The sequence below is a fragment of the Protopterus annectens genome, chromosome 8.part0 (genome assembly GCF_019279795.1).
Source record: "Protopterus annectens isolate FY-2018-M chromosome 8.part0, PAN1.0, whole genome shotgun sequence".
NCBI lineage: Eukaryota > Metazoa > Chordata > Ceratodontiformes > Protopteridae > Protopterus > Protopterus annectens.
In genome coordinates, this window is record NC_056741.1 from 1,264,637,803 (window position 1) to 1,264,651,659 (window position 13,857).

At 37.2% G+C, this 13,857-nt stretch overlaps 1 protein-coding gene across 1 annotated transcript in view; it reads left to right on the top strand.

Annotated features, from left to right (window-relative positions):
• Positions 1 to 13,648, top strand: part of CNFN (cornifelin) — a 155,057-nt gene extending 141,409 nt beyond the window's left edge. Inside the window, exon 4 of the mRNA XM_044079060.1 lies at positions 12,903 to 13,648. Within this exon, the coding sequence (XP_043934995.1) occupies positions 12,903 to 12,992 (90 nt within the window). The 3' untranslated portion in view covers positions 12,993 to 13,648. The remainder of the gene's footprint in view (positions 1 to 12,902) is intronic.
• Positions 13,649 to 13,857: the final 209 nt, after the last annotated feature.

A 13,857-nucleotide genomic window follows, 5' to 3' on the forward strand; every position in this document is an offset into this window, starting at 1 on the left:
TGCCTTCTCTGGAACAAGTTTCCCATCAATGTGAAGCAGAGTACTTTCCTAACCTAATTCAAGGATAACAAACTAGTGAATGGGGAACTGGAAATTTACCCCGGGTCTGGCACCTATATCTCTAGTAATTTAGTAGGTAGCCTGTAAGTGCTTGTGCTTGACTACCATTTTCAAGCCTACCTATACCAATTAAAATATCCCTGGGGTATCAGAACTTGTCAGATACATCTAGGAAGGATGTCTAGGCTTAAAAAGGCCTCCTGAGGTCAATAGCCTGGTAACCACCTATGAACCTATGAATCAGTGGTAGTTAACATAATGGCATGCAATATTACACTTTAAAGTAGCTTAGCATTTCATGATGACCATTCTCAAAAATGGGAATGCTAAGATTTGTAAAAATGAAATGTGCTTCACTTAGCTTTCATATGTAGAGCTATATCTTTCTCCATCCACATATGCTTACTTATTTTTATTTCTGCCATGGATGCAATTTTATTCATTCATTGTTTATTTTGCTTGGTAAGCACTGTTGTTTCTTCAAGAGTGAACCAGAAGCATTGTCTGCTTAAGCTAGTTTTTTTTTTTTAGAATCACACTCCTGCATACCTCTCAATTGTCTAGATTTTTGCAAAATATCCACATTTTTACTCTGTTGCTCATAAAATTAGTGGTTTTATGGCAACACATTGATACATGAATTCAATAATGACACTCATTTGAGTTTCAGACTTCATATACTTCAGAAAATGCATGACAACACAAATCCTGTTATTCTAGTACCTTTCTAAGTTTATAACAGTAATATTTAAAATCTGTCTCTATTTTTGGAACTTTGTCCCCCATTATTTTAGGCTTTGTCCAGATTTCGTGCATTAAGAGGTTGAGAGGTATGCATTACTAGACTACAGGATGAGGATCATTAACAACTCATAGCTTAATTCTCTGTTATAAGTTACCAGCTAAAATTCCATAAAGGTGACCATAGTAAAAAACAGGCATGAAGGCACTCCACTGGGTATTATAACTTCCAAAAAGCAAACCACTGTGACATCTTAAGAAGACAACAGAATCCTAATATCCAGTTTGAGAAAATATATAAATTATCACTGTAAACCTAATGTGTACTGTTATGTGGACTCATAGAAGAGAAACAGCAGTGACTGGAATTTCTAAATAAGAGCATAAAAGGACACCAGGAGCATATGCTAAATTATTAGGTGAATTGTATTACCACACAATTTGTCCCAGATACTACACAACCAAAAAGCTTTGTACTTTAACAATAAATTACCACCCGTTATCTCTTACCTTGTATATATACTATTCACTGTTCGATTATTTCACCACTCCTGAGTGCATGTCTTCATTTATAAAGCAATTTCAAGAATCTAGTGTCATTCTTTTTTTTTAAATCTTCATACTGACCCAGAACTGTCCTTAGACCAAACTCAAGCTGCCATATTCTTTGTTTTCACCTGACTCTTTTCTTTGTAAAATGACGTCCATGTTGGCCTCACTAATTCCATTATCACACACACACACACACACACACACACACACACACACACACACACTATATTTTTTCCATTGAAGTTGCTATATTTCTGACCATCAAACATCATCAGATAACGTCTTGTTTATTTCATCTTTCTCCTTTTTTGCAGACATTTATAATATGCAGAGGCATTTTTCTTCTAGCTCCTCCTTTGCATTATCTATGAAACTATTACACAGGATCCCTAGTACCAAAGTCTCTGGTACTCAAATAGTAACTCATCTCTTCTACATGGATTCCATTTACAATTACATTCTATCTTTTATTATGCAATAAGATTTTTAAGATGTTATCAGGTAAGAGTTTGCAAAATTCCGGAATTAGACCTTCCAGCCCTGGTGCCTTTTTTGTCTTAAGTTTTTTTTTAATTCTTTAAAGGAAAATGGTTTGTCTATGTTATTAATATTGTGTTTGGATAGCTTTGTTTGAATATTATTATCAAGAAAGTTGTCTATACTTTTATCACTTGTAGGTGAGTTATTATTATTAATATTCTTGTAATAGTTTTAAAACATAAGATTTTTTTAGATCTGTAACTTTGATAGTTTGATTATTTCTAGTGTATATTATTTCTTTTATATGACTTTTTTCATTTAAATATTTAGATTTAATCGCAATCATGTGCATACTCTTGGGATTAATTGAGTAGGATTGTAATCTGACTTTTTCCAGATTTATTGATATTTTATGCTGCATGATATCTTGATAGTCCTCGTTCAGTTTACATATGTCAGCTAATGTAGATTTGTCATTTGATGTAAGTTTTAGTTTTAGTTCATCAATTTCTTTCTGTATGTCTACCAGTTTTTTATCCCACTTTTTCCTTTTATTTATATACCAACTTTTGACTTTACCATGTAAGACTACCATTAAGGTGTCCCATAGGATAATATATGAAACCACTCCATTATTGGCATTTAGGTAAAGCTTTATTTAATCTAGAAACCATTTTTTAAATCCTTGTACTGTTACTAGATAAGCAGGTAGTCTTTGGCAAAAGTTTATTAGCAGGTAGTCTTTGGCAGAAGTTTAAGGGGTTAGTATTAAGTGTTACATTATAGTTGACAGCATTGTGACCAGACATAGGACATGATGTCAGCATTACATTATCAGTTTTGGCCAATAAAGAACTGGTTACAAAGACTTTGTCTATGTTCGATCTGTGTGCCAAATCTGTGGTTTTTGTTGATTTTTTTGAGCTGAGATATAGGATCTGCATTGGCTAGCTGTAGTAAGGTCTTTTTAAGTTTAATTCTTGTAGTTGCCAAAAAAAAGCAATTGCTAGAAAATGGAAATCAAAATCTAAACCATCTGTACCTGACATAGTGAATACTGGAACAGAGCTAAAAGAATAGGAAGTGGGATGCTTATGAGTAAATTGCACAGAGAACAATGGAAATTGTGGGAACAATACATGGAGAAAAATATTTTGGAGGAGGAACAAGGTTTAATAGAAGGCAAGAACTGAACAATTTATGTATTGCTGCTGTGATTATATGGTACATAACAATATATGTGGGTCTATATTACCAGATCAAAACTTTAGTTACTCGAATACCTAAAGATCAATCCGGTAATATCAAAATCCAAAAATTGCGAATGGACGATTTCATGCAGGGAAAGAATTCCCTTGGCCATATTAAAAAAAACTTTTAAACCCAAATCAAGTGGAGGGCTTCATCCCCCACACCCCTCAATGTGAGGGGCTGTGCCCCCCACACCTCCTTAACTAAATATACCAACTCTGAGATCACTCTACATTGGACAAAAGGGCAAAATCCACATAACAGCCAAGGGAATTCTTTCCCTGCATAAAAACGGCCATTCACAGTTTTTGGATTTTGATATTACCAGATCGATCTTTAGGTATTTGAGTAACTAAAGTTTCGGTCTGGTAATATAGACCCATATATGTGATGTATAATGTTTGTAAGTGTGAACTTGTTAATATGGTTTGATTATTTCTATATAAATGTAAGCTTGCCTATGTCAAAAGTGATACTTCAATAAAGGTGTTAAAAACATTAAATGAAAATGGTAGATGCAATGAATACTCTGTACCAGTTAATGTGACTAGTTCTGAAAAAAGGGGAAGGGGAAAGTAGGTGAGAGAGGGAAGGGAAGGGGACATGTGTTATTAATTGGTAAAATGAATTATAGTAGAGATGAAGTCTGTAAAAGGTATTAGTGGTTATTAAAGTTATGGGGTTGATTTCATCAAAGCATTTTCATCTTTGTGCTTTTTGTATGTGTTTTTTTTTCAGGGAGGAACAGAATTGTTTACTTTTTAAGAGGACTGGAGGTTGTCCCAGAGCTTGGGGTTGATGGTAGACAAATTATGCTCAGCACATGGAAGCTTATTATGAGGGTTTTTTTAGGGATGGATCACTACAGGATGTAGACCTAAGGTTGTAGGAGGGATGCCTTAGGAAAAGGCTCCCTGTTAGAAACAAAAATGTGCTTATCTTGAACTTATCTTGAGCATATTGAAGAATAAGGCTCCTAGGATAAAAATTTCACCTACGAAATATGGGTCTTTCAAATGCATCTTGGTCGAACTTAAAAGGCTGAAAATACAAAATATCAAAGCGTCTGTTAAGCAAATTCTTTCTTCTAGGAAAGAATTTGCTTGCCCGCTTCGGTACTTTGCCATTTTTGGCACTGTAGTGCAGTTTTGGAGTTGGTATATTTAAGTAGGGGAGTTGTGGGGGGGTGAAGCCCCCCACTTAATGTAATGTTTGAAATTGATTTTTATTTTTATTTTTGTTGGAACAGCAATTTTTTTTCCCTTGGAAAGAAAATCACTGTTCTGACACTTCAACATTGTAAACTTTCACTTACATAGGGTCAATCAATCACTGTTCACTTTTTTAAGCATTTGGTGATTTAATATAGACCCCAAAATATCTGACCTGGACAGAACACTAAATCAAAGTCTGAAGGAACTATCTCTGATACAGTTCTTCATACTGTATAAGTGCACAGGATACTGGTGAGCCTCCTATTGGGCGTTACAGTTGGATGTTTTTCTTCCAGTAAATGAGACTGTCATTTCAATGTAATTGTGTGTTTTATGTGCATATGCACCTATCAGCTGTTTGGGGTATTTAGCTTCTTGGAAACTGAGGATGTGGTATTTCATAGTGTATCATTTTCTGACTATATAGAACAACTGGTAGACATCAAGGTACATGTGGGTAATAATGAAGATACAGAGAGGGAAATGGCTGCGGAATGGCCTACCTTATCAGTGGTAAGTTGGGATTGGATTATTGCACTAAGGATGGATTTATCCATAATGAAAATCATATTCAGACAAAATACTGCACATACATGTATTTGATATCAGAGCACCTTGTGAAAAATGTTGATGACTGGCTTTGCATGAGACCCAAGGCTGCATATTCTGGACACTTAGGTCACTAGAGATGCTAATTTGCTAAATGATAAGCATTTCCAGGTGAGTTGGGTCAGAGGCTGACAAAATGGTTCAAAAGTCAGGAAGTCAAAACATGCAGTGTGGACCAGAGCCTTATGTGTGGGATGATTTAAACTCTTACCCTTCGAAGAGCTTCTCTCACTTAGCAATAGAGATTAAGGATGTGGAGCTTAAAATCTTTTTACTCAAATGCCAATAGCTGAGGGGATGCCAAGAACCTATGGTCACAAATTGGTTGTTTGTCTTAGAAGTAACTCTAGGACCCACTGATGGATGCCAGTGTCAACTGCATCACTGAGTTAAAGAAAATGGCCTTCTTTGTAATGATAGAGGATGTTAGCAGACTTTACTTGACCAATAGGTACTGAATAACCAGGAAAGCAGCATCTAAATCAGTCACTGAAGTAAAGGTCCAGGGTATGGACAGGATTTGGCAAGGTCATTAAGAATGACTTTTTGATAGTTTCAAAGAGTTCCTGATTAGGGACTGCGACATTACCCAGGCTGCTCACATAAAGGGTAGACAAATACTGACCTCAACTGGGAATATTGCTGGGAGGTAGAACAAATACTTCAAGAAACTCTTGAACCCAGTGGATATGCCCTCTTTTGAGGAGGCAGTAGCAGAAATAACTGGTAAAATGAGATTGAGGTCCCAGTGGAAAGTAAACACTTCTGTACTGGTAAAGCTATAGAAATTGATGGTATTCAGAATGAAATGCCAAATGTATCATGGTTCTTATACATTTTCAATCCTGCATGGAAGGAAGGGATGATATCCCCAGACTGGGAAGCTGGTGCTGCTCTATGTCTTCAAAAAAGTCATCAGGATGGAACATTTCACATATACACTTACCTTCCTTGAGAAAGCGTTAACTAAGTAACTGTAAAAGTAACTTCATCAGATAATTGATCCTCTGGTATTCAGGGAAAGCAAAGTCTTTCATGGCTGTAAAATGGTATATGAAGTCTTTACCCTTGTGTGGCTAAGAGCAGGATCATGTAAGTTTGCCAGTATGGTCTATTTGTGTTGTGTGGTCCTGTAAAAGGCATAATGTTGCATGCACTGTAGCATCTTTTGTGAGGTGTTACAACAGTATGGGATCATGTGGCCACTGTAGTTTGCTGTTGGGGTCCTAAATGTGTGGAGCAAGAGTTGTGTACTCATACTTCGTATTCAAATGGAATGCAGGACTCCACAAACAGCATATCGCTCGTATCCCAATCATGATTTGATTTTTCACGGACTTATAATACCAAGTTGAAACCAAAGTTTTGAAAGTATCCACTTGAGAGATGTGTGGCCTCCTTATGAATTAGTTGCAAATCATATTGTCCTCTTAGCTGCAATTGGCTATGGTTCCCAGTATGCAATGGAACAGTTTAATCCTGGATGTAATTTAACTGGTATTAAAATCATCACTCTCAAATCAGAGTTAATTTTACTCTATCAGAAAATAATACAGGAAAACTCCACCCTACTATTTTGTTAGCTAAAGCCCAGAGTTATTTTTTCTCTGTAATATCAGCTAGATGTTGTTTAGTGCTTAGAAACCCTTCAGACATTTCAGAAATTCAGATATTTGACTTCTGCTTTTTTCCTAACATAGCTCATGATGATTCCTCAATTTTCCCCTGATCAAATCCCACATTTTTTGAGAAAGGAATTTGTCTCAGTTTACATGACCTAATCTAGACGGCAAAGATTCACTGTTTTACTCTTTGTCACTGCCTGCAATTTTACATCCTGAGACTTATTGGTGAAGTCAATAAATGTCTGCGAACAGTTAAACTATTTTCCAAAAAGTTAGTTGTTGGATAAATCCTTATAAGAATAGTAAGCAGAATTTTACCTCTAACACTGCCTAACAAAGTGGTAAATACTCTCTTTTTTGAACAACTAAATGTTGCTTTTATCTATTTACCTATTTTAAAAACATGCATAGTATCAAACTTACAGCCAACTGTTATTTTTCTTCTTAGTTTTTTGAAGTGACCGAACAAAGTTGAGAACTTTAGCACCTTGCAGATATATGGAGGTGCAAAGGTCTGGGTTTTTTAAGGGGTACAGCTTTGAACATTCAACTCCTTAAAGGAAAATTCCAAACTAGAACTAAAAAAAAAATTGTTTTTTTTTCCCACTCTATCTTTGTTTCCTGACCTATTTTAACCCCTCAAAATCACTCTAAGTGCTTTATTTGTAATTTTAGCCTGTTTTATACAACATAGCTACCAATGGAGCTTGATGTATCAATGCAATCTTGTTCTCCCTCAACCCTTTCTCTTTCCCATAATGCTTTGTATGACTCATGCCAGACATAAGGAAGTAACTGAATTCCCATGCCATTGACATATAATGGAATTTGTGAGAGTCACTGTTATCTTCTTTATCTTCTGTAAAAGGACTGCTTCTTTTCTGTCTCTAATAACCCTCATTTATGTTTGGCTCAGACCTTGTTTTATACTATACTTAAAAGTTATCCAGCTACAGCCAGAAAATAGCCAAATTGCCGGCATTTGTTCAGGGTTTTCTTTTGTAGTTCAAGATTATGCATATCGTCTGCTTAATACTTTTGTTTCTTTACTGCTTATTTTTATATAGAGAATTGTACATAATTAATTGTACATGATCCTAGACTGATGTCTGTTTAAGCAGCATATTCTAGCATATTCCATGAATTTGCCATAAGTTTGAAGTAAAATAGTGAAGGGCAGTCATTTTCTTATGCATCTTGGAATTTTACATGTGTAGGTATGTATTTCTCCATGAATTGGGTATCAAAGTATAGGATTCATAGGTGTTACAGCAATTAATTCTTGTGGCCATTAATGACTTGCCAGTACCCACCCAGAGACTGTACCCCCTTTCTGAAGATGGCTAGGACAATCACCCATAGGGCAAATGTGTGAGTTACATCCAATCATCCGGGTTCTGTTTCAAGGATGACATTGTGTTGCACTACTTAATCTGAAGAGGAACTTTGTTACAGAGACAGGAGAAGCACTGCAGAATGAATCTATTTTTCCACCATTTCTATTTCTCTGCCAATGAAGATTTAGTTCCTTGGTCCTGATGTTTATGGCACTATTCAGTTTGGAGAAATACAAGTTCCAGCTTTAGTAGGAAAGATATTTAGAAGGGAAATTTGAATGAGAGGCCCTAGGATCAAAGTAAGCAAACTACTGGAGAAAAAGGTTTAGGATTCCTGTGTGAGCTTACTACCTAGGACATTTTTGTATCTAGGTCCGGCCTAATTAATGTTCTAACGAATGGGATGTTTGACATTCTCTGTTTTTTCAACTGTTTGTACTTTGTGAGATCAGCGGACAATGTATTTTTCCAGTGGGTGTTTGATTTGGATTAGACGGTGAGGGATGGTGTATGCTTTTATGTAACTTGCTTGCCTCAATAATTACTGAATAACTGACTGTACCTTATCCCTACTAGGTGGTTAGTGCACGCACCCCATCAGGATAGCCAGTAGCCAAACCCTCCAAATATTGTCCCCCACTTTCTCATTATCCACTCACTATTACACCTGCATTTTCCCCCCTCCACTCTACCCTTCTATATCCATGTGAATACACCCTCACACATTTCATTCTAATTATCTCCTCTCAAACTTATTAACCATCTCTCTTCCTACACATCCTTCTCACTCAACTCATACTCTGTCTCCCACCATGCAAACAAAATCTGCCTATGCTCTAATACCCTTATTTCTAAGCCTAATCCTCTTCTGCTTACTCTACCTTACTAGTCTCCCACAGTTTCAGCACTCCCCTCCCTTTCATACAACTGCAATTTACATTAAAAAATACATTCCCTTTACAACCTAAGCCTCCCCCCACCTCTACAAACATAATGAATCTTTTCTATTTCAAAGTAAGCTCTTCCTTACCACTAGTAAACCACTTCCCATACCCACCAAACTCACCTCATTAGGTTCCAATATCTACACCTATGACCCATTAGAAAATAGATACCTATCCATACTCTACTCAAAATTTATCACCCTCCTCTTCCGTTCTGGAGACATACACCCTAACCCAGATCCTTCATACAACTCCACCTCTAAACCACATTCACATAGCTCTCCCCTGCACCACAAATCTCTTCTCCTTGCCACACTTAATGCCAGGAGCCTTTGTAATAAAATACATTCCTTTCATGCCTGGATCTCTCATAACAAACCTGATATTGTCTCTATCATAGAAACCTGGCTAAAACCACACATAAAAGATACTGCAATTATACCCCCTAACTATAAACTTATAAGAAGTGACAGACCTCAAAAGAAAGGTGGAGGAGTAGCCTTACTCTTCTCCTCCTCTTTAACAGTAACACCCTATACTAAGCCCATACCCTCATTTGACACCACTGAGCTAACCCTTGCCCTTCTCAAAGTAAATAACAATAAAACTTTATGCAGTGCCTCCCTGTACATTCCTCCTGGTAACAATATCCCTATACTGGAAGATATTCTTGCCTAGTTCACTTCCAACATAAATAGTGAGACTATAATCCTAGGCGATGTCAACATAAACTGGTCTTCCATTGACTCATCTACCCCTTCTCAAAGTATCAACTTATATCAATTCACACAGCTAATCAAAAACCCTACTACAACACAACAGGTAGCATCCTTGACTGGATACTAGTCTCCTACCCAAACCGAGTTTCTGATAGTGGTACTCTTGCAGACTCCCTTAGTGACCATCTCCCTGCCTACATATGCCATTCCCCCTCCAACATTCTCTTTAAACACAGACACATTACCACCCACAACATGCAAAACTTCAACCCCCTAATTTTCTCTAATACCTTAAAACAGATAGACTGGAACCCTCTAAGGTCCCTCTCTTTAGATGCCGTAGTCTCACATTTCAATAGAATTTTCACTGATATACTTAACCACTTCGCCCCCAGTAGAACCAAAAGACTCAGATCCAAAACAGCCCCCTGGCTAACTAAAGACACAAAACTACTTATGCATCACCGAGATAAAATCTGGAAATACTACCAAAAATGCAAAACTCCCAACTCTCTTGCCGAATACAAGCAACTGCGAAATCAAGTAAAAAAACAAATAGCCACTGACCACAAATCCTACTACCTTAAACTTCAAAATAATCATAAAACCAACCCCAGAAAATTTTGGAATAGTATTTCATCAATATTATCCCCAGGCAAAAAAAGAGAACCCTTGCCCTGACCCAGACACACCAGACCTCCACCTAGCTACCCAATTTAACTCCTTTTCATTGACTCCATAGGCAAACTCACCTCTTCTTTCCCTAACAACATCTCCCCCAACTTAACTGATAACAGAAACTTAACATCCATGAACCCTAAGTCCTCCCCTTTTACTCTCAAACCCATTCCTACCCACACTATAAAAAAGCTCCTACAAAAGTTAAAACCTTGCTCTAATGCCCCAGATGACATTCCATCTAACTTTCTCCAACTAGCTGCTGATGGCATAGCCCTTCCAATCAGCATCCTAATCAATCGTTCCATTCAGGAGTCCTATGTACCATACCTCTGGAAAAAATACAAACTGTTCAATCTCCAACTTTTGCCCTATTGCTATCCTATCCCCTATCTCTAAGATACTTGAAAAATGTACTCACCTCCAACTATTACCCTACCTATTGGACAACCAACTCCTAACTCCTACCCAACACGGGTTTATACCAGGACATAGCACCACCACTGCCTTTCTTTCCTTCCTTGAAATCATTAACTCTGCTCGTGACTCTGGGAACATAGTTTCTACACTCCTCCTAGACGTATCTAAAGCTTTCGACACTGTCTCTCATGTGCTTCTACTTTCTAAACTCTCCCATCTTGATCTCTCCGCTTTGTCTATCAAATGGTTCTCCAGCTATCTCTCAACCAGGGAATAAGCTGTAAAATGGAACTACTGCACTTCCTCTTTCCTTCACACCCCAACAGGTGTACCCCAAGGCTGTATTTTGGGTCCTTTACTATTTAACATTTTCATCAATGATTTCCACCAAAAGATTCCCAATGCTAAACTGGTGCAATACGCAGACGACTCCACTATCATCTGCTCAGCCAAAGCTCTTTCTTTACTAGTAAACCTTATGCAAGAAGCCTTCTCCTCCACTGAGTCCTGGATGCTTGACAATCACCTAGCCCTAAATGCCTCCAAATCTAAAATAATGATCTTTACCCCTTCTAGATATACTGCTGCTGACAAAGCATCCTTCTCTATACTTAGCCTAAACAAAACAACTATTGAAATAGTTCCCCATACAAAACTTCTGGGCTTTCTTATCGATGACCAGCTAAAAGTTGATATCCACCTACAAACCAATATTAAAAAGACTCATCAAAAGCTTGGTATGCTTTATCGACACAGGTGCTACCTTTCCCTGTCTTCTAGACAACTCCTATCTACCACCTACCTCCTACCCTCTCTTTTGTATGGAGCTCCGCTACTCTCTAACCTCCAATTATCCCTAAAATCTAAACTTTCCTCATGTTATAACAAAATTTCAAAGTTTGCCACAGGATCCAAATCCTCTACTCACCATTGCAACTCCCTACATACTCTAAATTGGTTGGAACTCCCAAGCTACCTAAATTTCATTCAACTAACTACAGCACACAAGCTAATTTTCAAACCTTCTAACTGTCCATCACTCTCCTCTTCCATAAAACTTCACCAGTCACATAGAACACTTAGATCCACAAATCAGAACCTCTTAGAACTTTACAAGCCTTTACACACACCAGGGCAACTTATATTATCATTCTCCCTTGCCAGATTATGGAACTCTCTTCCCCCTTACATTAGAACTACCCCTACCCTACCATCCTTTAAAACCCTACTCCACTCTCACTGCCTCCGGGAGTGCTCCTGTACCCATCCTACCTGATTCCTGATACCGATCCATATTCTATTCTACTCTAATCTTTGCCACTGCTTCATTTCATCTCTCTAAAATTCCTTTGCCTAAATACATGTAGTGTATTAAATGAACATAAATTTATTGTTTTTGCTAATATCTTATAAGTGATTGACTCAGCTCATATATTTCAAGATATGTAAAATCTTGCCTTGCTGTATATTGAATGTTAAACTGTTGTTCTCATATGCTGTACTAATACATTGTATATTGTATATTGTCTTTCTGTCTGGAGCTTTTCTCCTCGGGCCTCCATTGAAAATGGGCTACCTTGGCCCAATGGACTTTCCTGGTTAACAAACTGAAATAAATAAATAAATAAACAAGGTCTCTAATGGTGTGGTAAGCAAACCACAGATCACCCCTCAAGAGTCTATAACATACCAAGTAAAGGGGTAGAACTTTTAGCGCCTCTTGGTAGCTTAGGGTCTTTTTGCATGCTACTACTTTTATCAGCGATCCACGGTTTCTCAATATACAGTTAACATAGAAGAACTCATAGAATCATTCTGTGCTAATCAATGTTTTCCATTTAGATAACTAACTAATGTTTTTGTTCATGAAGTACATACTATGATAAGGCACATATAAGCCTTTCCTCTGTTTCACTGTGTTCGTTCCACTTTTTATTATTTTGCAGTTGACGTTTGTGAAAAATGCTAAGAGTTTAACAGCATTTGGGCAGAAGAATCATTTTGTAGCAGTTTGCTATCATTGTGTTATGACAGCACCTGCCTACTCTGCACTGCATGTGCTGTGCATCACAGTTAGCTTACCCTGTAAGGGAAGAAACTACAGGAAGGAAGCATTTTAATTACTTTATGCAGCCATCCAGGTGTTTAGTGATGGTTTAATGATGCCAGAGAGAATGGTCTTGATTTTGGTAGAAATGCTATTTAGACAGAAAAAATTAAGTAGTTAGGCTGACTCTCCCACTGATCTTCTGTGTCTGCTTCTCTGTTACAGGGGAGTGTGTTAGAAGACTGGGTCTATACCTGCTGCTGCCCTTTGTGTTCTCTATGTCAGGTTGCACGAGAACTTAAAGCAAGACGATGAATTCAACAAAACCAAGAAGCCATCTGTGAAGTTTCAACACTCTTCTGTGTAACATGGCACAGTCATTTTGTCTAAATCTTGAATTCTATTTCTTTGTATTAATATTTTCTCATAATAACATAAAGCAATGAAATTTAAAATGCAAGTAAATTGTTTTATTATAACATGTTTAAAAGAAATGATAACTGGAGCAAAGTCATCAAGTGTATACAAAAGATGTAACATTCGATGGGCTAAAACTGCACTCCTCTAAAAAAATCTGTTCTCCATTCTTTTTGATGAAGGCCCCAGTACGTGGAGAATTTTAAATGTGTCTGTTAACTGTAAAGAAATACATTTGCTTACCACAAATACACTGCAGTATTTTTTAGAAGTTAAAAGAGCCCAGGCTACAGTGTTATCAAAATTTCTACCTTCTCATGACTCTCAAACATGAGAAGTAGAAGTCATTTTTCATCCATATTGTTGCAGCAAAGACAAAGCAAATAATGCAATTAAACATGATATCTTCAATTTTGCCAACAAGACTGCTTAAACACAGAGGTATGGGTATTTGCATAAATCTCTTATGTTTCTTCATAAAATCATTTTAGTAACTGCTGCCCTAATAAAGTGTCATTCTTTTTCATCTCAGATGTTGGTAGATAATATTGCGTTGTATTAGATCAGTACCCCACTGGCATTTCTGCTCAGAAATGGGTGTGGTGAAAGTGATTGACATGGCAAGGGTGTGTGATGTGGCATGCTAATCATGCATGATTGACACGACATGCTGATTTGCCAGTGCATTGTGAATGTTCTTTGTGTGGTCATACTGTGCTGTTCTCTTTTTTCTTATTTTACCAAAATCACTTTCATAGTAGTT